Source organism: Dipodomys merriami, unplaced genomic scaffold, assembly GCF_024711535.1.
Source record: "Dipodomys merriami isolate MVZ:Mamm:240054 unplaced genomic scaffold, mDipMer1.0.p SCAF_122, whole genome shotgun sequence".
NCBI lineage: Eukaryota > Metazoa > Chordata > Mammalia > Rodentia > Heteromyidae > Dipodomys > Dipodomys merriami.
The window spans coordinates 3,190,868-3,217,505 of record NW_027202516.1 but is presented as its reverse complement, the minus strand read 5'-3'; the positions used below and the strand labels follow the sequence as shown (position 1 = coordinate 3,217,505).

Below are 26,638 nucleotides of genomic sequence, written 5' to 3'. Positions count from 1 at the left end.
TATGGCAACTGTGAATGGACTGAATAGATTTAAAATCTAGATTGCATATTTACCCCATTTTCTTCCAGGAGGAGCATCTTGGGCTGGATTTCTTATATCCATGTACATTCCTGAGAACAAAAAATTTATGTATCACATTGTGTCAGCCCTTTGATGCATTCAGGAAAACGAGAAACTTTGCAGCACTACTTCTTTTCTGGGTATTGGCTGTTTTGATTTTGATTTTGTCTTTTTAATCTATGAATCAGACAAAGAAATAAAGATCCTATGGACTTTGTAGTTCTGGGTGTCGTAGGCCAAATGTTTAAATGTGAAGAACAGAGAAACAGGTCTTCCTCCAATTTACTTCTTAAGCGACTGTCTGGCAGCCGCTGGCAGCCCCACTGCCTCCCATCAGTATTCAAGCTGAGTGCCTTCTTCCTCCTGCAGGAGGGCTCAGAGGTCCTGGAGGAATGGGCCGGACCTTGCCTGGACGCTTCTCACCCAATGAGGATGGAATTGAAGAAGATGGAAAGACCACGAGACACAGAGTGCTTAGTCACCTGAGTGATATCAGCAGGCAGGCAGGCATAGCCCTGCCAAAGCCCTCATTTCTAGAACTCTGTTTATCTTCTTGAGTCATCGTTTGGGTCTAGGTTTGGAAATGTGGGGGATCATGAGACAAATGCTTTGCCTCATTTGCCATATAGCAGATACCAAGAGCCTAATTAATAACGTTTAGCAAGCTGATTGCAGTGATGACTAAGTATAAACTTCAGAGTTTCAAACTACAGACAGTTCATCATGATCGGAAAGCCACATTTTTTATCAATTGGGAATTCAACATTTGCAAGGAGCTACCTGTCCTCGTACTCAAGAATGATAACGTTAGAAGAAAGGAGTGTGTTTCACTTACCCACCAGCAGTGCGTGGCCTGAAATCTTGTAGAACACATTGCTGTCCACCCGCAGGCCCCAGGTCCTTTGCAAGCTAAGGCCTCTGCTGAAGGAGTTCCTCACCGTGCAGCCGTGAACATAGGAACCTGGGAGGAAAGGCTAAGGTGGACACTGCATCTGGATCTCACCGGCAGCTCAGGTCCTGCTGGCCACATCCAAGGCCAGCTACACCATCACTGAAAGTACTTTTCCACACAGCAGTGAAACTCAACGCTTGGGACACAGCTATGGAATTAAGAAGCCAGAAAATTCAGGCTAATGGCCTTGAATAAAGATAAACAAGGATTGAATCCAAAGATTAGTGTGATAATAAAGAAAATCATCGGAGAAAAAGTGTGGCCAGAGCACAAAAGTCCCGTGGCTGCCAGGACGGCCATCTGGCCTCCCTCTCTCGCATAATCTCCCATGACAACAATGGTGGGTGGGGTTCAGAGCTATGGACGATACTGCTCCTGGATCAATTCTGGTCTCTCTTTGCAAATGGCGTCATCCATGAGGAGGTGTGCTCATTATTTCTTGAGCTGGAAATGAGTATTTATAGCTTGCATGCAAAGACTATTTGGGGCCCAAGATGACCAGTTATCTGTAGTCAAAATTGTTAGCAAAGCCAAAAGCTGATCTGAGGATCGTGAGCCCCACATTTGAACATGTTAAGTTTGTGAAACTGATGGGATGATATGTTTAATTATGCTAAAAGGAATAAAGAAATATTTAGAAATAGCTCTGGTTCCATGTCTGGGCTCTGAAGTTAATGCCCTCAAATATTATTCCATGGCCTGAATCATTCAATGGGTAAATATTCACTGAGTGTCAATGCACTACATAATAAGGTCTCTATCAGTCATGGGTTGCATGTAAAATGGTGGCCCTATAAAATTATAGGGGAGTAAATAACTTCTGTCATCTAGTCACGAAGAAACTGTCATATCAAACCCAATACATTGGTCATGTTCATCATGATACTGCTATAAAGAAACCTATTGCACTGTCAGTTACATGAAAGTACAGCCCATAAAATTAGGTACAGTATATAACACATGAATGCATAATAAGGTAACAACTCCACTACGGGTTTATTCACACACTATACTCCACATCTGACCATTATTTTAGAGTGTACTCCTTTCACTTATAAGTTTTTTAAAAGTGCTTCTGTGAAGCAGTAAGCTACACTGCACCGGCAAGAGCCTCTTACATCTTGGGTCTCCCTCCCTCAACTGCATCAAGAATGGGTGAGCAGCATGTAAGTGCACAGGGTTCATGCCTGTTACCCAGCTGTGCAGGAAGAAAACAGGAGGATTATGGTTCCTGGCTAGTCCAGGAAAAAAAAAACAACACATTTTCTTTGTCGACTCAAACACATTGGCATTTTAACAGGGACTTACACGTTGATGATACCTTCAGATAAAACCGTATAAACGTAAATAGAAAAGGGGGCAGTTACTCTGTAGAAGCAAAGGCAGGTGAGTTTTGAGTCTGTTCTGTGACCTCGCATGTGACTGCCAGACACTCGTTGACTGAAAATGACCTCTGTGTTCCATATGCTGCAGCATTATAACCAACAGGCAGCCAGCGCCAACGGCTCACGCCTGCCATCCTGTGGACCTCTTATTTCCAATTACCCAGAAATGAAACAGCTACAAGTGGAGGCGTAGCTCACCATCACATGTGTCAGGCCTACCACAAGAAAGGCAAGTGAGCGTTCAAGGCCCTGAGTTCAAACCCCACTACTGTCACAAAAATAAATAAACTCTATTAATTAAATAAGTTAAAAAATAAACCGCAGTCATCTGAGGAACCGGAAAGGCCCCCAGGTACGATTAACCATCCTGCTGTACTAGGGATGGTGGCCAGGAGAACCAAACCAAGAAACATCTGGGAGCCAAGATAGACATCCTTGACACGCGAATGGCCTGACGTGAAGGCACGCGTCCCGGCTGCCCAGCAGAGACTCTGCCGCAGTATCGCCAAGGGCTGCTGAAGGCCTGCCCCTCCCCGGCCCACCTGCAACCCGAAGCTGTCCCCAGGTCCTCAGGCACCCGCCTCGGGAAGCAGAGCCCGGGCCAGGTCAGTGCGGGGTGCGGGCGCGTTGTTATGGCTCCCCCCGCTTAGCCTCTGAGCCCCGGACTGTCTGAATGACTGTTTAGCTTTGGGTTTACACCCTGGATTGCTGCTATTTCCCTCTGACCTTACATTCCAGAACTTTCACCACAACCTGTAGTCCTCCTCCTTTATTCTGGTCCTTTATTCCGGTTTATTCAGGAAACTTCTTGCTCCCTTCCTATACCTTTGTCTCTGGCCAGGGGCTGAGCACCTCCTCCTCGGTGTTCCCAAGATGGGCCCTTGGGTCTTGCCAACCCTCCACCCACTTCCAGGCAGAAGATCCGGACAGCTGCCCGTAGAAGGCCTTGGCTGTGCCCGACTTCCACAGGGCCGACGGCTTACGCTCCCCAAAGTGAGTGGCTTGGCCCGAAGCTAGTGTGAGCAGACACACAGCACAGGGCTGTGGCGCACTGGGCATGTGCTATATTTGCACAGAGGTTCTCAGAGTTTAGACTGCTTGTCCCAGAATCATAACGTTTTTATGTTTCAAATTCAGAGACACTTGACACCAAAATTAGCCCAACTCCGAACTGTAATAAGCTGCATGAATGAGCGGTGCGTGCAAACCCCGGTTTGACTTAGAGCATCTGTGAATCCTTCCATCCTGCGCATTTCCCACCGTGACCCTTCACACTCAGTACTAAATTGCGGGACAGACAGGCGAACATAGAGCATGGCTGAACCCCTCACCTCTCAGAGCTCCCGCCAGCGTGACTGCGCTCACGTGCTTACGGAAGCGCTGCCCCAGGTCTCGCAGCTGTACTCCTCTCATCTGGACCAGACTGGGCTCGTCAGGGGAGGACTGGACGATGACTCTGGCCCCCAGATCCCTGGATCCTAACATCTTCTCGCTCTTGGAGTACAAGCAATGCTTCAGGTCCTCTGAAACACAGAATGAAGTCCAGTGGACCTCAGGCTCCTAGACAAATCTTTCTGTTTGAAAGGCTCTGGTGGCCCAAAAGAGAAACCATGAACATTTATTTCATTCCTCAATCTTACTTTTACGTCGATTCCTCCCTGTGGATCACCAGTGACAACAGCCGATCACAACGAGGACAGGGTGCTGCCTGTACTATTTCCAGAACCCTGCTCCTAGGCACCTTCATTGTTGAGACAACACGGCAGGTTAACCCACAGACACACCTTCAATGGATTCTGTATCAATCCAAGAGATTCTCAGGAGGGGAATACATGGCTAAGTTATCTTCTCAGAGTTGGCCTTTGATGGGAAGACATATGAACCCTGAATGTTCCCACAGACTCGTTTAGTTTTAAGCTGTCCAGTAGGACAGAGCTTCATCTTGGCAAACTGAGGGCTCCAGAGAAGAAATCGATGCCCCTGCGCCTCTCCTTCCTCAACGGTCCCCTGGTGAAGATGAGTCTACTGAACCCAACACAGCTGGACACCACTGCTGCGATGTGGGGACCGTAGAACACCTCTGTGCACACCTGACACTGCCTCAGGATGAAAAGAAAATTCTCTCCTGAATCGAATCATCATGATCCATGTTCATGAAGCCAGCCAGTAGCAAAAACACCCAACGTTATGTCATTCCTAGTACATTTCAGAGTCTATTCCTTTCCAACTCAGAGAATGAAGAGCTGTTATATATTTGTATGCTGATTTATTGTGTGTGTGTGTGTGTGTGTGTGTGTGAGAGAGAGAGAGAGAGAGAGAGAGAGAGAGAGAGAGAGAGAGAGAGAGAGAGAGAGAGAGAGAGAGAATCTAACACATTTGTACGTGTCCAGGCTTTATATTTTGGAGTTAGTGAACTTATTCTCACACTGGAGCTCCTCCCTATCCCTCCCCACTACCTAAACTGAGTGATGTGGTCTGAGATCATGGCAGCTACATTATAATTGATGATGAGATCAGAGATGTTTCCCATCAGCAACGAACAGATCTGAAGTCTGGTCTACTGGCAGCATGACTAAATTCAACCTAGTGAAAAATGTGAGTGGAGGAAACCTGTAGGAGAATTACCAAGAGGATCTGAGCAGAGTGAGAATCCCAATTCTGCAGAATTGTTAAAAGTTGTCAGTGGATTCTAACCCACTCTCATCCAAACATCTTCTGCGTCTGTGAATAGATGACCTGGGTGGAAGAGACTGAGATAGAGATATTTCTGTACTACTAACAACTCCCAATCACACCGTACCAGCCCACACAGACACACACCTTCTGCCCAAATACTTAACTCTGACCTTTCTCCCAGAGTGCAGACAGTACCACATACCTGGACTCGGACTCTGGCCTGTTACCTTGGTGGCGATGTGGAGAAAATTAGACTCGTGATCACCACCCCCCAAACCTGTTCCTTTTTCCATCTCAGTAAATAGTGTCATCATCCATCCAGAGCTCGTGCCTGGAAGTCATCCTTGACACCCACACCATCCTGGACCAAAGTTGACAAATGATATCTTCACACCATGTGAAAGGCTCATAATCTACAGCCTGAGAAACCAAAACATAACCTACTAAACTAACCATCCCTGAAATAGATGTTTAATAGGCACGTCAGCGTGATTCAGTGCCAGCTATCCTACAAAAAGATAAATTGACACCCCCACACACACACACCCTACTTACCTGGAGAATGTGGTAGTTCACTCAGAAAACAAAACACAAAAGGGGAAGAGGGGCACAAGTATAATCAGTAAGAATGGGCTGCTTGAGCCTATGACCTTGGTTTCCTTGAGACTCTAAGAGCACAGAATCCAAGTTAAACTTCATTATAACATCTAACCTGTAGCTGTAATTCAACTCTCTGTGTTTATTTTAACAGGACCTTTCTCCCTTTTCAGCAAAACCATTCATTTACCATTTCTTTTTGTCTTTTTGTCTTTTCTCTTACACAAGGTTCTTGCAAGTGAAGGAGAGAATGAAATGTCAATTGACCAAGAGCATTCTGAAAATTACAGAGCATTCTGGACATCCAAACATTAAGGGCTTTTCCATATTAAAAGAGGTCTTCCAGGGGCTTGCCCTGGGCAGTGAGCAATGCGTTCTCTTGGATTTTCCAACCAAACACTGCTCTACCTTCAGAAGCGCTGGACTCTTGGCATGAGGTAAGGAGCTCCACTCTCTCACTGGTGAGGTTTCCCCGGATGGAAATCTTCCTGCTGAGCAGAACCACCACAGCCTTTAATGCAAGGCGCTCTCCAGCCACCCAATGCTCAGTAACGTTGTGAGAATATCTACAGAAAGAGAGGAAAACGCATCTGATGCCATCCCTCCAAACCATAATGGGAATACTACATGACTTGATCACATGGGGTCTGTTTCTTTAGAAACACAAATGCCAGAAATGTGACCTTTTCACCTATTCATTTTTTAATTATCGTAATTTCATTATCTATGAGATAGATAAGGAGTCACTATTCTACTATTCCACGTGTGAGTATATGACACAGGGCACCTTCGTAAATGTCACGCCTTCCATCTTTCTCCCGCCACCTACGCATTTTTAATATGTATTTTTATTGTAAAGACACTGTTCAGAGGGGTTATGGTTACATGAGCAAGGTAATGAGTGCATTTCCTATTGAGACCTATGCATTTTTTTAACAATTAGGAACTGTGCTGTTATGGTGTTGACTGACAGAACTATGAGGGTTCTATTAAAAAATTAATTAGTCTAAATCTTCCAAACACCTCATAGGTTTCCTTTCCTTGTTGCAATGTCTGGCACTACTTTGTGTAGGAGATATCATCCAAAGGCCAACATCAGGACACGAACACAGGGAAGATCTGATCTTCCTTCCGGACCCCGTCAGCTGAGAGCCCGTACCTCAAGGGAGCCCTTAGATGGAGGTCGGCACCGTGCACAGCTTCCACGGTGACCGTCTCTTCCACAGGCTGGGCGCCTTCCCCGCCTGCTCCACTGATGACCGCAACCTCATCCCCACGACGCCAGGCCACGGCGTCCTCTAGCGCCAGCATGGTGTCCTGGGCACGGGCAGCGGCTCGAAGACAGGTAACCGTGACTTCCGGGAGCGCACCTAACGCAGCCAAGAAAGAACCTGCTTTTTTTTTTTTAAAATAAATGCATGAGTTTACTTTTAAACATATGTTGATTGCACAAAGGGGTTTCGTTGCAGTCTTTCCTTACATGTATATATGCACTTTGATCAAATTTTTTATCCTTCATTCACCTCCCCTTTATCATCAGTTAATAATATGTGGTCCATCCAGGCAGAAAATTCCATGAAAGAACATGAAGTGCAGGCCTCGGATCAATACACACTAATTTTTGGATATTAGTTTGGGGCTTTATTGAGGAGAGAGGATATCTGGGTATTATTTTTCTCATCTATAAAAGGTAGCAATAAAAGGAGTCCAAGATAGAATGGTAACGTGTGACAGACAGAAATTATCAGACTGAACCTGCCCTGGATTCTCAGCCCACCGCCATATTCCACCCAGGTTGCTCTGAGGAGCATCTGCTCTGAGGCAGGCCCCTGCCCCAGCCTCCTCCCTTCCAAACAGAAGTGTGCTCTTCCAACATCAGGCTTCAGTGAGATAATACCTATCACGTATCTACCATGAAACTTGCCGCAACAACACCAGCCCTTGGTAGCTATTTGTTTTCTTCTGTCCCTGTGCTACACTGTGTTCTGAAAAGAAGATTTTGCCACTTCTAATTCCAAATTAAAAAAAAAAAAAAAGCATGGTGGTTAGGTTCTGAATAGACCACTGTAACAAATCCCTACATAAAGAATTCAACCCATGTCACAAGATAATGTAAGCAGAATGGAAACAAATCATCTGGCCATGGCCATCCTGGATCCTGACAGACTAAATGACCTTCACATCTAACACTGAAAGTGCCCAGGACAGAGTTCTTTTCCTTGTGTGCCAGTACTGGACTAGCTTGAACTCAGAGCTTTGTAATCTTTCTTAGATTCTTTTTTTTTTTTTGGGGGGGGGGGGGGGGATCCGGTCGTGGGGCCTGAACTCTGGGCCTGGGCGCTGTCTCTCAGCTCTTCAGCTCAAGGCTAGCACTCTACCACTTGAGCCACAGCACCACTTCCGGCTTTTTTCTTCTTGCTTATGTGGTGTTGAGGAAACGAACCCATGGCCCTGAGCAATGAAGACAAGCGCTCTACCACTGAGCCACCTTCCCAGCCCCTCTTAGATTCTTTTTAATTGAATGCTAGCACTCTATCGCTTGAGCCACACCTCCACTTCTGGCTTTTGGCTGGTTAACCGGAGATAAAATTCTTACAGACTTCTCTGCCCAGGGCTAGAAACATAATTCTCAGATCTCAGCCTCCTGAGAAGCTATAGTCCACAAGCTTGAGCCACCAGAGCCCAACTCCAGAAAGAATACTTAAGGAAAGTTGAAAGAAGGAAAACGCTTCATTTGTATTAGGCTCTGGCCCACCTATTGACTTTCAACATCCAAGCGTGCTCGTCCTTAGCTGCTTGGGATTTCAGAAGGTCACCTGTCTCGCTGTTTGCACAGGACTTTTCCCGCAAGAGTCAAGGCAAAGGTTTTCAGAGGCGCACGTAAAGCACTACTTCAGAAACCACACAGCTTCCTCCTAGGGCCCCCATCGGCCCTCAGAACATTTCTTCCTCCTCTGCAATAGATCATCATTTACCTCTAGCCCACAGCGAGTTACTGTCCTCCCTTCTCACACAAAGTGAATTAGTAATACTTGAATCTCTAACTACAGAGGTGGCCGACAATAAATCATTTTCAAATTATTTTCAACTTTCCTCTTTATTTATTTGACTGCGTTTGTGTATATGTGAGTGTGTTTGCATGCACTTGCTCCAATCATGTTGTTCTACACTTAAAAAGGTCTCAGGGTTAATGACATAATTTCCAAAGTTTACTCAGGCAATAATTTTATCTGTAAAAAAAAAAATCTACAGAGTTCAAAATTTCTAATTATAGGGTAGGTGAAAATTAAGACATAAATCATCCCCAAAGAAAATAATTTTTAATTTTATTCCTTGTTTGTGTATTTTAACCTTTGAGAACTGTAAAATGAAATAAAGTGTACTTGTATATATATGTCATAAGTGTGAGTTTCTCTCACTCATTCTGGGTTGTCTGCATAGAAAAAGCTCTATCAAGCATAGAGAAAACATCTACCAAAGTCTGTGGCCAGTTGTACACAATATTGAGAGTTAGTACACCACAAACATCTATTTTCTATGTACCAACAAGCAAGCCACGTGGCAGAATCAAAGGGGAGACAACAAAGATATTTCTCAACTAACCATTCTCCTAGATAATGGTCAAGTTGGAATGAATGAATCGAATCAGAGAATCTTTAAAGTGCATGCTTAACTATTAACATAAACTTACATACAGCCTGTCAGATGTTCACAGAGCCACCAGAATATAGACAAACTATCTGAATAAGTTTTGAGATCATTTCTCTGCAAAGGAAAAAAAGAGATCACACGTTGTTTTCTACAGCTAATAGAGAAACCGCAAGTGAACACGAGGGCGAGGGATAATCTGTGTGCTTCTGAGAAGAACACAGTTCCCTTGTGAGCACCTCTACGTTTCTACTCTGTTACCAAAAGAAATATGATTTATTACTGTAATGACATGGCCCTTCTCTCAATCTTTGTCTCTCTGTCTCTCTTCCTCATTCTCCCTCCCTTCTTCCATTCTGTTATTCACATGGAATACAGATTTAAGTCTGTAAACAAGACAGAGGACAGTTAGTGATTGGAGAGTGTGTCAGCCCACAAAGATGATTTTCTTTCTCTCTATGCCCATTTGGTAAGAACTGTACTCTGGAACTATGCAATTATGGATAAATGACACTGAAATGCTTGAACAATAATTTGTAGGAAAGACAATTATGAGTAGAAGTCATTAGTGTGAGTAAATGAATAGTTTGTTGGTTAACAGGTCAATGTTGAAAGCCCAGTGTGGTTAAACATTTTATTAAATTACAAGTCAAAAGCACAGCCTGTTGTCATTTAAGCATACTTATAAATTACTAAGCTTTTTAAACTGTACTTTTTATGCTTTTTTTTGAATTGGTGTAATAGAAAGGAAGAGGCTACCCAGCTTGGATTAAGGGAGGTCTATGAAGAGCAATGACTCACAAACGATATGTGTAAAATTCCTGGTCAGGAAAGGCAGTCCGACCCCCGTCACCTATGCGGCAGCTAAATAACTTTATAAAGAAATGCATACAGAATCCAAGCTGATTGGCACAGTTAATGCACAGCGATTTCCCCAGGCCAGGAATTATATTACTTGTTAATTCTCTGCTCCCAACTGCTGGAACAAGAGGTGTGTGCCACACTCAACTCTGCAAAGTTGCCTGTGACGGATAAAGTCATAGTCATGGGTTTTAAGGGCCAAGATGTGAACATAGTTGAGAGTCATATTTTGATCTACTACAATTGCTTTGTTAAATAGTGTTGAGAAAATTGGCTAACCATTGGGGAAAGATGGATAACTGAGTTATAAACTGCATCAAAGGAAATTGAATCTGGATTAAACATGCAGCCAGCAATCTTTTCCTCCAAGAAGACAGATGCCAAGGGTACGAGGCCCGAAGGCCAGCTTGCCTCTGTTGTAACTGCACAATTCTACTGCTCCAGTACAAAGCAGCCATCACAGTCCCTGCACACAGAGGCAGTGCTGTGCCTCCATAAAATTCTACTAACAAAAGCGAATAATGAATCATAGTTTACCAGCTCTGTTAAAGATGTCAGTGGTTTTGTTTTGTTTTTCCAAAAAAGCCAAAGAAAGTAACCAAAAGATTAATGTTTATGTAGAATCAGATAGAAAAGGGTTTCTAAACACAGACTTAAAAACAAAAATCATAAAGGAAAACTATCTGTAGATTTGCCGTCACAGAAATTTATGAAGTTCAATACGACACTGAAAGATAAATAACAAACAGAGAAACAAAGGTCAGCTGTGTCTGTAATCAAGAAAGGTACAAAGAGAAACATAAGGAATAAAGCTGTATGTCAGGTCCCAAAAAGAGCTGGGAATAAAACTTAATATTGAGAAATGGTTCCAGAAATCTGGAAGATTTATCTTCAGTGTGTCCCTGTCACAGGAAAATACCGGCTATGCGTACAAGCCTGACAGATCCTTACGTGCTTCTCATGGCCACAGGGAAAGGAATAAGCTTCAGTTGTCTCCTCCTTCCAGCTGCCATTTCTTCATCTAAATGAAATAAATAATAATAATCCAGTCTTCCCTACTTCACAGAGGTGTTCTGGGGAGGGGAAGGGGGGAGAGAAAGAATGGGAACTCGCTTTGAAAATTATAAAGTGCCAGGATCTATGTAAAATCTAATTTTAACAAATAGTGAACAGAATACCCAGTTCGATAATACTCTTTTTCCATGCCCAGGTTATTAATAGTTTTGCTTTGAAGGTGCTTGTGGAAGAACAGTCTTTGAAGAGAAAAAAAAAAAATCAGAGGATTCCACCAGTGTCGCTTTCCATTTACTTAACAAAGTTTAGTTTCTTTTGATATTCAAAAATATAAAAGATGTAAAATATTAGGTAGTTAATAAGCTATAAGAAGGTTACCACTAGAGACTCGAGGTAAGGGAATCAGGGGAAAAGGCAGAAGGTACAGGCAGGAACTATCTAAACTAATAGCTAAGGTATTAGAGCGTTGATTAAAATTTTGGACTTTATCATAGGAGGAACAGGGAGCCACAGAAGAATGTTTGAGCCACAGCATGACTTCTGTCTCTATGGGATGGCCTTGGATCCGGGGCAAATGATGAACACGGGATGAACATGGGAAACGAGAGGTAAATGAGAAAGCTCACACAACAGTCCAGGCAGGAATTGAAGTTATCAGACTCTCCAGTGGGGGATAATGTGGCTCACAGGTCAGCCCAAAATTAAAATAAACAAGATTTTGTGGTAGATAAAATATCAAATGGTAGAGAAAAAGGTGTCACAAATGCCAGGTGACAGATCACTGGAGAACAAACAAGAACCTCCCATCCTTCTGACCTCAGAGGGAGGTGATTTTTACCCAATTAAAGCTGCAGACAAACAAAACAATGACAATAAAGAACATGCCTGGAGTACTTGTGCTTTGTTTTGTTGTTTTGTTTATAACCTGCCACTGTGGCTAGAACTTTATGTCTTATTCTGCTTAAACCGGGCGTCAGCACCACGAAAAATATTTCCGTATTATCTCCACAGGTAGAAACTAGCACAGAGGAGTGGCTTTTCCCAAGGTCCACTAGCTAGACTGGTGCCAACAGAAGGCTCTGACCCCCGCAGTCACTGCCCTGCTCCAACGGAATCTGAGTGACTATTGTACAACGAAGCAAAGTCAAGCTCATCTATAGAAGATGTGTTTTGCCACATCTTAGAAGAAAGAGAACTATAGAAATCTACATCAAAAGATGAAGGCCAGGAGCCAGTGGCTCACATCTGTCATACTAGCTACTTACAGGAGGCTGAAATCTGAGGATCACAGTTTGAAGCCAGCTTAGGAAGGAAATCCTGTGAGATTCTTAACCAGCCAAAGTCCTCCTCATCTACCCACAAACCACGTACCACGTCCTAGGCGGGGACCTGTGGCCTGTCGTGGGTAATAGGAATACCATTTCTCATGGCCACCGACAGCGAACCAAAAAGCTCAAGATGCAAATGGGGCCAAAATCCAATCTGTAGCTCTTGATCCAGCTTTTTCATTTAACTGTTCACAAAACAAATATTTCTCAGAACCAAACTACGAGCACAGGTTCTATTCTAGGCAATCAGGATTTGTTGTAAACATAGAAGCTAAAAAAAGAAAGAAAGAAAAAAGAAAAATCTCTGTCCTCATGAGATACGTATATGCTGCTACTAGAAAGGGCGGTGGGATAAATACAGTAGCCAGGATAAAGAAACTAAGGGTAAGGTCTTAGCTAAAGGAGGGAGCAAGATGTTGCTGTGAAAAGGTGGAGATTTTCTCGGAGATCAGATAGCCACGGGCAGCTGAGCCAAGGACCCCAGCCTGCCTCCTAGGGACGTGCAAAGCCAACTCAGGGAGCAAGACCCACAAGCTGCTCAGAAACAGTCTAATGACTTTGTTAGAGCACCTGGACTCAGCTGTGCTAGAGACTGTTTTTAATTACAGGAACCTATAAGTACCCTTTGCTTGTGGTGGTTGTTTGAATAGGGTTTGCTGTCACTTACAACCAAAAAGGACCTGAGTAATGTCAATACTTTCCATTAAATATAGAAACTTGAAGTACCTCACAATGTGTTTCTAAGTGGGGTTCCTGCTGCACTTGAACTGTTGATAGCTAGAACTCATTTCTAATTAGCAGTATACATTTACATGTAAACACTTAAAATTAAAAGACCTTAAAAACAGCATGTTGACTCAAATCTGTTGAAGGATCTTGCCTTAAAGTGCAGGTTCCAGTAATTTAGAGAATCCTTTCTTATAGATGGATCTAAGGTCACTCTTCCAGATTCAAATTTTAGCCGATTAAGCTTACCATTGAGCACAGAACTGCTGATTTGGGGCATTTTCCTGAAGCATTATTAGAGCACAGAGAAATTCCCAAGGTTGCCTTTCATTACTGATATCAGTTCTGTTTTGGAAGACACATTGCCAAGAACTACTGAAAGAAAGAAGAGGCCACTTGAGGAGGGCCAGTCACCGTACACCAAGCCCTGGGAGCCACGAGACCATAGCTGAACTAAGCAGGAGTTCGTGAGGCCTTCTCTGGAGCTGGTTTGCTTTTAAAGCATCAGAGTGGTAGAGAACAGAAGTCCATGTAAAGTTTGGGACTGCCAAGGGCCAGATGAACAAGCCAACAAGGCGTAGGGGGAGCAAGGCCCGACACATGCAGACACGCTGAGAGGCGAGTGGCATCCGGCCTCTGGAGGCCTCCATGTCGAAGGCCAGTTGCTCCCTTGACTCTTTGTTCCCACTGGGCTTCTGTCCCTGAAGCCAAACAATCTGAGAGCTTGGTCGATAGATAGATAGAGACATAGAGCTATACATAGATATATAGATACCGATATTTGGTATATAGATATACATAGCTACAGCAATGGTGTGGGTTTACAAAGACAGAACCTGAACCCCTCAAAAAGAAAAAAAAAAGGAAAAAGATCTATATGGTGCAGGTCAAAAATGACCTCGTCGAGTTATTTGATAGGTAATTCTATCATAGGGATAACAACCATGAGTTGAGTTCTTGAGCCATGTCAACATTTATTGCTTGGCTTCAAATGTTTCCCCTCCAGCTGCTCCAGGCGCCATTTACACCAAGACACTATGTGAAAACCCCGAGCAGCAACGTAGCCTGCTCTTGGCTTAACCCACGGCACTAGGCTGTGGTTAAAGACGGACAGCCTTCCGCTTTTCAGCAGCTACAATAAGGGCAGCTGGCATAAGGCCTGTAAAAAACAGAACTGAAATCCAGCACTGGTGCTTGTCAGGTGGAATCATTTAGACCACTCTGCCTGATTATCTCTACAAAATTCTTTAACATCCCTCACAAACGCGCTAATGTCCTCCTCAATCATGCCCCACATCCTAGATTTTTCTCAGAAATTTCTAACAATAGCCAACGCTTAACTCCTGCGGTTTCTTAAAAAGGACAAAGAAAGAAGTCTAGTCAAGGCCATAAGACTGCTTTTTTTCCCCTTCTCTTAAGAAACTGTCAGACAAATTTCTCAGGGAAGAACTGGAAATGAAAGGCGAGACATTGATAAATTTCCCTGCCGAACGATCAATAAAAGCCCCCCCATCCTGCCCAGACGCCCACTGTGGAAGCAGGAGCCGTAATTACATTGTCAAAAATTCCAGCTGCCCGGGCTGACAGCCACCCCCGCAAGAGTGACAGGTGATTGGCACGCGGTTCGGGGTGGTGGGGCGGGACTGGCAGCCAGGGTGGTGAAGGCAGCAAGGTGGAGTGAAATTTCTTTATTGACCAAAACCACCCAGCTCCCCGTGCTGGAGGGCTCCCGAGCCCCTGCCTCTGTCTGTAGCTCAGTGAGCAGCAAACGACCTGCACTCCACCCAGGGCTCAGAGCACGTCTGGTCCCTGTCCACTCCCCAAGAGAAAAAGAAAGACGTCATTGCCCCTCCATGCGCGCGTGCACGGGCGTGGACACACAGATGTACGTGTATGTGAGTGTGTGAGCATGTGAGAATACGTCTGTGGCTCCCGCGTTCTTTGTGACAGCAGAGTGGCAAAGCCTGATTGTCTAGTGACCGGATCTCTTTAGGGGGTCACCCGGCCCAGGCGTGTTCTAAAGAGCGACGGTGAACGCGCAGGCAGAGGCAGGGATGTGTGTGATGGTCAATATGCTCAGAGTCCTGCGTGTGATTCTAGGGGACCCGAGCTACAGCGGAAACCCAACGCCATCCATCATGGCTACAGGACATGAAGAATCCAGTCTGCGGAGGCTGAGCGGGCTGGGCACCTCCTTGCTTCTGGCTGTGCCAGGGCCCTGACGAGTCGTTTCCAAGAAGAGCTGATTAGAATCACACCCCAGAGTTGGGGCTGTCCTGTGCTACTTGAGAGATTGGAATCGAAAGGCGCCCCGTGGGCGGCAGGAACAGAACAGAAGGTGCCTGGGAGCCCAGTGCACGGGAACGCCGTGGCCTGAGCACCGCAAGGCCAGGCGCGCTCTGACTGGCACACGCGGTACAGCGGGCCCCAGGCGGGTTCTGAAACGCACGCCTCTGTCCCCAACCACGCTGGCCTCACGTCTACAGAGTAAGTCGGAGAGCACCGGCTCTGCCTACCCAGGGGTGGACAAAGAATGATCCATAGAGTAAGCACCGACCCTGACTGTGCATCCTCACGCACCCAGCGCGCTGGGAACGCCCCAGCTGGTTCAGGGTGGGGCTGGGGCTTTATAGAGGCTAATACATCCATAGGTCGTAGCTGAGACCAGGACAACAGCCGCTCTCCTCTGTGCATCTCCACGTACGCTCACGGCGTCACACTCAACAGCCACATGCCTGTGGCCAGCCCCAGCCCAATGAGTCACACTGTGGACATGACACACAGAGGCCCTGATTCTCACCAGGAAGGGGTTTCTGTAGAACCACGCTGGAGAATTTCCTCTGTATCTTATCCTGGGCACAAGACGGTCAATCGCGTTGCTCACTCGTGTGCATATTTGACAGCAAGAGAAAAGCAGTTTTTCCACAAAGCCCCAGTGTCACTCCAGACAGCCCTCCCTCCGGCCCTGGTAAGGCCCGTGAATCAGGTCATGATTCGGCCATGCTCTGCCACCTCCTGAAGGGGAGATCTAAGCCAGGGTCCCTCATGACCGTGAAGCTCAGGCTGCGTCCCGAAGGGTCCGCCACCCGTCCTGACGGCCGAGCCTCTTCTACACAGTACTTCTTTCAAATAAATGACATGGGGCCACATCTTTGGAGAGAAGAAATGGCTTGATGTCTCCCGTGCCCCGTGTGGCGGTCGCTGCCATAGGAAAGGCCTAGAGAATGAATGGCTTTGACGGCAGTTGGTGACGGGTCTGAAGAGAAAGTGGGCAGGTGGAAGAGGAAGAGGGGAAAGGCAATGAAGAAGAGGAAGCAGAAAGTGAAAGGAGAAAAGGGAAAGAGGATGGAAATGAGAGACAGAGAGGGAGAGGACGCCATCCTCAATATCCAAGAAGATCACACAGGTAGGGTTGCCTTTTCTTCAACTACCAGCGTTCCCAAAATATCTTCGAAGCAGCTACTCTGCTTTAATTGTGCTCTAGGGCAGTAAGGAGTGGCACTAGAGATTGTCTTTCTTTTGAATTCCTTTCATTGAACTCTGGACCTCATTCTTGCTCAGGTATCCATGCTGCCACTTGAGCACATCCTGGTCCTTTTTTATTTTTCAGATATTTTTCCCCCCTGGGCTAGGCTTGAACTACCATCCTCCAGATCTCCACCTCTTGAGAGGCTGGGCCGACAGGCACGGGCCATCACACCCAACTAGCAGTAGGTGTTTTCTTAACTTGAACTTCTTTAATGATATTGATATAGAGCCTTGCGCTTGCTAGGCAAGGTGCTCTACTGCTTGGGCCATACGTAACTCCAGCCATTTTCTTTCCGTTATTTTTAGGAGACAGCTTAGAGTTTATACCCAGGCCTACCTGGACCAAAATTCTCCTCTTTCTGCTTCCCAGGTCCCTGGGGTCACACAGCACTTCTCCCAGCCTTTGCCTGGGATGGAGTGGAGTGGGGAGGCTGGGAATGAAGAGGGTGAGGGTGGGGGGCGGGGGCTCTTGGTAACTTTTCACCCAGGCTGGCCTCATACCAAAATCCTCCTGATCTCTGACTCCCAAATAGCTAGGATTTCAAGCAGGAGCCATTACACTCAGCAACCTGATATTTTCTAAACTGCAAAGGCTTGCAAGCATGAGGTATGTTTAAACTATTAGCACACACTTACTGATCCCCCATAACTGAGCAAGAATGAGACTAAGAATAAACTACAGCGAAAGAGGCTCAGTAAAGGAACGGGGAGGGTGATTACCCCCTACACACACCACCACCAGTACCACCATCATTTGAATTCAAATTTCCATCAGCATTGCCCTGCACAGTGGCTCTGAAGCCTAAGAGCCCTGTGAGACCACAGGTCCTCAGCAAGGGCTACCGCCTGGCTAAAATCCCCATCCAGGTCTTCTTGTTCCAGGAATGTGGCTCAGTGACAAACAACAGCACAGCCATCAGTATGGGCGGCCACGTGGCCACCATACCGGCGAGCAGCCACGGATCAGGGGCTGTTAGGTCGATGTAGACAGGGAAAAGCAGACCTCCTGGAAGTGGAACGGAAGCAAACCACAGCCTGGGAATGCTGCATTTCCACCCAGATGGTTCTGGGCTCTTTAACCTCTTAGAGTGTGATCTCCAGAGTGCACCAGAGGGCCTGGCGCACAGTGCTCACGTGAGAAATAGGGAAGGGAGATGGTGCTTCCTCTCCTAGAAATTACACAGAGGGCAGAGGGGACAGTTCGTGACCTGGGTCAGAGTCCAAAGCGTGTCACAGACAGAGACAGAGACAAGCAAGAGTCAGCTCCCCTTGCATAGCTGTGAGTCCCTATCTAGAAGTGTGACGCTGTAGTAGTGGGGGGGGGTTGTCACACCAATTAATTTTTAAAATTCTATGGAAACGATATCATATGTTCTGGAGGCAGTGGAGCTGCCACATCGAAGGCATCTTTGGCTCATGCTGTTCATCCAAGAGGAGGTAGAAGTCCACGGAAACAGACTCCACATTCATTCCACTTGTACATTTCCAGTTGGGACTATGGTCCTTAGTTTAGTCTCCCTTTTGATCTCTGTGTAGCCAGCCCAGATTGGCCTTGAACTCCTGTTCACTCCTATCTTCACTTCCCAAGTGCTGAGATTACAGATTCACGCTACCACACTAGGCCTGGCAGGCTTACTAGTATTTTCCTGAATCCTAAAGGGAAAAAAATGTTTATTTCTATAAAGTGGAAGTAGGTGATAAGAAGGCAAATGAGCTTGAAACATAAACCTATGGTATTCCTGTTTTCTCCCAGGAACCCATCAACACCTAACCCATCTGTAAGGAGATTTTGAGCAAAACGCTAACCGAACTCTGGCCCAGAGGGATGACGGGGTTGGAAGGGAAGAGCTGAAAGGCGACAGAGAAATGAAGCTGTCTTTACTGGGTCTGTGATGCCGGGACATTATGAACACTAGCCAAGTCACTGGCTGCTTTTGCCTGGGTCAACAGTGCAAATCTCAATGACTTAAAAACCGGAGGCATCGCTCTTTACACACACACACACACACACACACACACACACACACACACACACACACACACACGGCAGCAGCTGTCAGCTTCATTCAGGCTGAAGCTGAAGGAACTGCGCCCAAGCTGGAACAAGCTATTCTCAAGTCTAGGAAAAGAGTCAATGGCTGAAAGAATCGCTACCACCCAAACATGTCCACCGGCTGGCAGCACACCATCCCCACTCACAGTCCACCAACCAGAGCCAATCTACAACTAAAAACATGTTCCATGGGCAGGGCGTGTGGCCAGCACACAGAGAGGCACTGAGACCGGCAGTGGACACAGGTCCAGTCCTGCAGGGAGGGGAGAAAATAACTGGGTACCACAGCCCGGCCAATCTTTCCATTTGAGAGTTAATAAAACAGTGCCCCACTCCAACTGACCTGTTGCCACAGCATCGAATTCCAGAGTTTCAAAAAAAGAGCTTTATCCATTTCCATCGCCCAAACGTGGGTTAGGCATGGCCCAATTTCATTCTCCTGGTCAAACGCACACTCACCATGCAGGGCAAGGGTTCCATTGCGCAAAGCCAGGAACTTGACGCCATAGGGGTGGAAGGGAGTCGAGTGGGAACTCCCGTGGAGAGTGATCTGAGCCGTGCCTTCAAAGGGTTTGTCCTCCGTTCCGATCCGGAGCTCTCCGCCATCAGAAATGAGAATGGAGTGGGCCCTGAGCTCGATGGGGCCTGGGCCTAGGACAATCAGCTTCCCTCCTGCGGGAGGAAGGGGAGACCGTCAGGCACTGGAGGAGGGCCCACCCCACTTTGACTGGCCCCGTGTCTGGCGAAATCGCCTCGCTTATTAATTTCACAAAGTTAAGCTCACTTCATCTGGAACTCTCTTCTGAGAGGCACAAGGGTAGATCAGCTAGCCAAGCACAGAAGCGCTGCATCTCCACAAGGGTGTGGATTAATAGTACTGTTGGCTGCAGGTTTGCTGATAGTATTTTTCACTGAAGTCGCTGAACTGCTGAGCAACTTAGGACTGGTTAAAGAAAAGCTTAGAGAGCCAGTAACTTTGCCATTTACCAACAGAATGAGAATATCACTCAAAAGTAAGCTTAAAAAGCTGGGAGACAAATGCACAAAAGTGCTCATGGAAGAGTATGCACCAGAGAGACAGGCATGATAATATAGGCCAGTGAGCAGAGGGGAGCAGGGCGGCCTCCGGCATCCATCTTCTGAGAACAGACACATCCTTCCCCAAAGTTCTGCCTCCACTGAGAGGAGAGAGAGGGCTGTCAATCAAGGCTTTTACAGGAAGAGGGCTCAAACAGGGAGACAGGAAGTGCTTAGGAAGACAGGAAGTGCTTTAGAAAGATAGACCCATGGAGATATTGTAAGGAATCTAGGAGTTTTGAATGCCCCAGTGGCTTCTCAATAAATTTCCTTTTAGAGAAATACTGCTTTGTGTTACTGACAACCAAACAACCTTAACCAGTCACCAGTACCATTCTGTTTGAACTCACAAATGTTCTGGTAACATAGGAGTACAATTTCATACAATTATTTTATTGTGAAACTAACTATAATTAACTAAATGCTTAGAAATAAACATTTAGTCAAAATAATAATATAATAAAACAAAAATAGTTTCAGTTTTATAATACCTTTCCTTTAGAGGATGCAGAGCATTCTTTACATTTCACATAATTTTCTTAACAATTTCAAGAAAAGCAAAGCATCGCATATAAACACTTTAACATAAATGAACTATAAAATCTGTCTCCCTGAAATAAGTGGTTTGAGTATGACTTGTCAAAGCATGCATGGATTTGCTCCCCAAAGTCTTACATGGACAAGAATTAAGAGAAAGTACACACTTAACTCTGAGTATGGTGATTAGAGGAAGGGCCTGTGGGAAGTAATTAAAATAGACTAGATCCTGAGAGCTGAATGGTTGTTTTATAAGGAGAAAAAGAGAGACCACACAGTCGGATACATACATGTTAGAGAAACACAAGAGCTTATACCATGCTATGTAGACACGTGAGCCCAAATGAACCTCTTTTCTTTATAAAGTTACCTGCCTCAGGTACTCCATTATGGTAGCAGTGTTTTCCAAACACATTGGCCTGCCTTTAGTTTTCAAAACAAGCTTCAAAACCTGTGGACGTGCTTTTCCTTTAATATTCCAAAATGCTTTTTGTAGATATTCCTGTGTCTCCTTCCCCCTTGTTTCTATTCAAGTGTTAACTTCTCTCTTAAGCATTCCCTCTGCTCCACACAAAACAGCATGCTCTAGATCCTTACCACTGTATTTTCCTTCACAACATGACATCTGACATGCTACTCATTTGCACGTTGGTTGGCCCTCTCTTGCCTAGAATGGATGCTTCGTGTAGGTAATTATTTGTTTCGCTCACTTTCAGCTCCCAATGTCTCGAATAGTACCTGGTAAGTGTTTGGAACTCGATCCATGGTTGTTAAGTGAATGAATATGGGACTGAACATTTTTGGAGAATCTGATATAAGTACCCGAAGGTCTTCTTATAGAAACACTCACATGGGCTGGGAAGATGGCTCAGTGGTAGAGCACTTGCCTTGCATGCATGAGACCCTGGGTTCGATTCCTCAGTACCACATAAGCAGAAAAAGCTGGGGAAGTGGGTGCTGTGGCTCAAGTGGTAGAGAGCTAACCTTGAGCTGAAGAGCTGAGGGACAGCGCCCAGGCCCAGAGTTCAGGCCTCACAACCAACAAAAAAAGAATAAAAAAGAAACACTCACGCTGGGCGCTGGTGGCTCACGCCTGTAATCCTAGCTACTCAGGAGGCTGAGATCTGAGGATCGTGGTTCAAAGCCAGCCCGGGCAAGAAAGACTGTGAGACTCCTATCTCCAATAAACCACCAGAAAACCGGAAGTGGCGCTGTAGCTCAAGTGGTAGAGCGCTCGCCTTGAGCTGAAGAGCTGAGGGACAATGCCCAGGCCCAGAGTTCAAGCCCCACGACCGACAAAAAAAAAAGAAAAGAAAAGAAACACTCACATGTACTCTGACTCCCATTTTCTCAGGAAGAATGTTGTTGCCACATTTAATCTAAAAATGGCATCCACAATCTCAATGAGCTGACGATAGGCAAGGAGGTAGAGACAACACTGTTAGAATGGCTTCCGAACCAGAGGGAGAGGAGGAAAAGGCTTCGCTGCTGTTGGTTATCTTTGTTCTCCTCATGTAGGACAGAGATAGTGACTGGTAAATGGGAAGGCCCCTTCTCTGCTGACTTGCTCTATGACCTTTCAGCTTTCCTTGGTTCTCTTCACCAGGGTCTACTGTCTTCTACCCCAAAGCCATGGGAGGGCAGTCACAGGACGTTTTCTGGGCTGAGCCCTTGTGCTCTGCTCAGCCTTGGTTTAGGCGTTCCCCACCTCGACGCCGGCTTACCCCTCTGTATTGCGGGTAGAGGAGTTGCTCCCTGGGAGAACTGTGGTGAGATTTGTTGAAGCAATGGGTGCAGGTCCCTGCTCGGAGATCTGATGTCAGTTTAACAGTTTGGGCGGCACTTCCTCTTTCACCCCTCACGCTCTGCTTCCTGTTTGGGCACCATCGGCCTGCTTGCTTCCTGCATTTGCCCTAGCACTTCAACTCCAATCAGCCCTCAACTTCCAACATCTCACTGTGGCTACATTCACTCCCTTTTTGGATTATAGCATATGTATAATTCACCCCAGAAGGGAATCAAACAAACTATCTGAGGAACAAGGGACTCGTCTTCATCCCAATACCAAAGCTAGCACTGCTCACTGGGCTTTCAAATGGGTCCATTAGCAATGGGACTTTAAGTTTCCTTTCCATTGTCACTGCCCCTAGAAATGGAGCTGGGAACATTGTACCCACCGGGGGCAAGAAGGGAAAGAGGCAGCACAGGGAAGTTCACTTATTTGTGCTGAATTCTTCACTGCTGTCACTAATACCCTAGCTCATATTCTGTCTGGGCACAGTAATTACACACAACTGTCACCCCAGCTTCTGGGGCTACCAGTCTATGGGAGAGAAGCCCAGCCTCATGCAAAAACACAAGATCTGACTGGAAAAGTCACTAACACAAAAACAGCTAGGAGTGTGGCTCACATGGTAGAGTACTATCCTAGCAAGAGGGAGGCCCTGAGTTCAAATCCCAGTATCACCAACAAGAAAAAAGAGATGACATTTTATCCATTTTTACAACCCTTCCCATTTCCACAAACTTACCCTGGTAGCCCTTTTTTTTAAAAAAAATTAGGGTTGTTTACATAGTTACATTTAAAGAAAAACATGTGTTATCCTAAGTAAATTTGCCTATGGCTTGTTTGTACTTTAATTTTGTTAATGGATATATACCTCACCTCATTCCGAAAAGGATTTAAAGCAGATTACAAGGATTAGTGAGTAAATAGATAAACATGGGCTTTGTGCCTTGTACCATTAACTTAATATGAAATACACCAAAACAAATTGGTAGGAATTTTTCAACCTGGTTTACTGACAGGAACTAAGAATGATGTTAATGAAAAGAGAAGAGAATCAAAGAAAACAAATGATTTGTGCTGTACAGAGTGCCTTACACAGGCTGAATTAATTAATATGAACAGCACCAACCCTGCTAGAATACATATTCTCACTGGGTGCATTAAGAAAAGTGTATGGTCATATGCACATAGCTATTGAGCCATTGTGATCCTCTCCTATGAACATCCTCCCCGGTTCTCAGTGTGCTGTTTAATCAATCATGTCCAAGTGTAAATTACTTGTCTTTTACTGTCCATTGGATTTATAGACATGTTCTAATTATTGCAAATGAGGGAAAACATGCAGCCTAGATTTCTTTGGGTCTGGCTTACTTCACTTAATATAATTTTTCCAAGTCTTATCAAAACAAACTCCAAGAAATGGAAACGAGAGGTTTGTTGTTGTTGTTATTGTTTTATAAATTGTAATGTTTGCAATTATTTCTTTTTTCTTTCTTTTTTCTCCTTTGGCTTATTCCATGTTATCACTGTTTTTGGTTTCTGTACCCTTTCTCTTGTATAAAAGTTTACCTGATTTGGGGAAGGTACGGGGGAATCACAGAAACGGTGTGACAAAGGGTGAACCTATGCAACAGTGATGCTCACTAGACACTATGTTGGAAATGAACTGTACAACTTGGGGGTAAGGGGAGCCCAGAGGGGGAAAAGTGGGAGAAAACGAGGGAAGGGCAACACTTTTCAAAACAGCAATGTACTCATTACCTGACTTATGTAACAGTAACCCCTCTATACATCACCTTTAAAGTTAAAAAGATTTTTAAGACAGAAACCAGTGATCCATGAATATGAACAGTGACAGGAGAAAAGGAGTGTACGATGAGGAATTCGCTTCTTGCTGCCTGAAATGATTACAGGCAATCACCAGAGGTAAGATTCTACTTTGGGTGAAAGAATATTACATTTATACTGAATGGAGCTGCATGCCACAGCCTGGAGATTTCCATTCTCACTTAAACACACCACAGGCTGCCTCAGAGGACAGTTGCTTGCATGTGGGATGGCAGGGACTTTCTTCCTTTTTCCACGGCTACAGCTTGGCTCTGTTTCTGAAAGCTAAAATAAACTGAAATCAGACGCTGGCATAAGGCTCATGTGCTTCCTGCGACTTTCCTGAGAGCTGACCACGCCCCACACGTGACTTTCTGTAATTTTATATTTAAAAAAATCAATCATCATTATTGTTACTTCCCCTCTGAGATAAACAAACATGACTTTTTACATGTAATCACTAATTTCCATAAAAATACATCGCTTTTTTATTTCTTTCAAAGGGAAGTAAAAGAGGCTTCCAGCAGCTGGCCACTGCTCGCCAAGTACATCAAAACCCACGCTGGGACAACCCTACAATCAGCCATCCCTGGTGACGACCACAGAATGATCTGTTGTGGTTTGTTGTGTGTTTCTTTTTAAGAAAATGAATACACAGTTCTCTTTCCTCTTATAGAATACACTTCAGAATGGAAATACTTTTCTGTCCCATAATACTCTTCCCAAGGCCTGGCTGCCCCGCTGACCTCCATGCTTGGCTTTTGCTCTCTCTTTTCTTTGGGATCATTTTGGACCCTCGCAAGTTGGCTTTCTCTGTGACTTCTCCACCTGAGCTGTTCCCGTCCGAGTCACGAGTGGCAACTCATGGGGGAGCCAGTCCTGCTGCTCTTGTGGCTGGCCACACCTGACGTCCGTGCTCGCGTGGTCTTCCCGGACCCCGACCCTCCCGCAGCACCACGTTCCCCTAAGCTCCTATTCCCACCTCCCCAGCATCTTCTCACAGCCTATTCTGTCCACTGTGTCGGCTCTCGCAGCCTGTTTCAAGGGTGTGGACCTCATACTTAATTGCTGACGAATCTCAAGATGTCATCGTTAAACCCTGCATCTGCCCTTGGCTCAAGTCTCACACTCACAACTGCCCATTCCACATCGCCACTTGGATGTCTCCCGGCCTTCTCAATATAACACCCCAGACCCTGAACCCCCTGCCTCACAGAACTCCCACGGACCCTCCTGTCTCCAGGAATAGTGAAGTCCAGGCTCAACCTCAAAACCGAACAGTTCCTTTGACTCAGTGCCTCAGGGAATTTTATGCATCCTACCTTCAAACTATTTCCATGGCCCAACCACTTTTCGCTGCCTCCACATATACTTGCGGGGTCCGAGTCAGTTCAGCTCAGCTCCAAATTACTCTAACAATCACGTGCGTCCCCGCCTCACCTCAGCTCTCAGAAGGGCACCCTGTGTTACTGGATTCTCTTCTGAGGGAAGCTGCTGAGGAAAGTTGGCATTTTCTAGGCCAGTCTTCCACTGCTCCCCAAGAGCACGATTTCAATCTGTTTTATTCAAAGCCAAGGTCACCAGAGTTGGCTACGAGAGTGTTGGAAACACGAAGAATGCAGTCAGGGCCCACCAAATACTTTTGGGGAAAATAGGAGAGGAAGCAATGGATGTCAGCGAAGTCTCCGAGAATGATGCAGAGCGAGAACAGAAGAAAAGATGCGAGTGGAAAGAAAAGCGCTTTTAAGCATCCATGATCAAAGATGAAAATAAGAAGTGGGAAGATCCTTGAAAATAGGGGAAAGAGTGAAATGCATCGGAAGAGTCAGAGGGCAGTGAAGACAGGGTCCCAGGGAAAGCTTCGAGAGTCCTGAAGCATTGGAAGGGGTGAGTGAGGAAGGGTGCAGAGCCCATGCGTGGAGCCCCGAGGGGAACCCGGGAAGTCCTCAGGAGGAATGATTCCATTGGTGAGGTGGACAAGAAGCAAGGCCAGCAGAGATCCGAGGACTCCAAGCACATGGATCCCTGGTGTCACCAAACTAGATGGAGTCAAAGCCTGTGCGCAAACCCTCCAGTTTATTGATTGGCATGAACCAACCTCCATTCCGCGTCTTTCCTTCAACAATGTTAGCAGCCTGTGTCTACCTGTCCATGTATTGTTAAAGCATCAACAAATAGTCAGGGAGTAAGTATCGGTGATTATCCATTCGGGATGGAACAGACACCGCCAAGGCTCAGTAAGGGGTGCCGGCTAGGATGGCGGAAGAGTTGGAGTGGGCTGCATTGGGGGTGGGGGCCAGGAGGAGGTGAGGAGCGACAGAGGGGAGAGGCGTAGAGAGGAGGCAGCCACAGCCCTCGGCCCGCACGGCGACAGGGATGCACTCAGCTTCCTTTGTTGGAAAGATCCGGATTAAACTCGCATCTGACCCAATGGAGCAGAGCCTGGGAGGCCTTGGAGGTGGGCTTGTCCCCGGCCAGAGAGGCGGAAAATCAATTTGGCTGGCAAACGAGAGTCCCCCAGAGCTCAGTCCACGTTCCTTAATCCTCTCCACCAGCAGCTCAGGAAATAGATGCCCAGGC

At 45.8% G+C, this 26,638-nt stretch overlaps 1 protein-coding gene across 1 annotated transcript in view; it reads right to left on the bottom strand.

The window, feature by feature from the left end:
* Pkhd1 (PKHD1 ciliary IPT domain containing fibrocystin/polyductin) overlaps window positions 1–26,638 on the bottom strand; it is a 287,931-nt gene that overhangs the window by 157,218 nt on the left and 104,075 nt on the right. Inside the window, 6 exon segments of the mRNA XM_070017318.1 lie at window positions 54–110; window positions 896–1,021; window positions 3,729–3,920; window positions 6,079–6,236; window positions 6,830–7,040; window positions 19,288–19,500. Coding sequence (XP_069873419.1) covers window positions 54–110; window positions 896–1,021; window positions 3,729–3,920; window positions 6,079–6,236; window positions 6,830–7,040; window positions 19,288–19,500 — 957 coding nt within the window.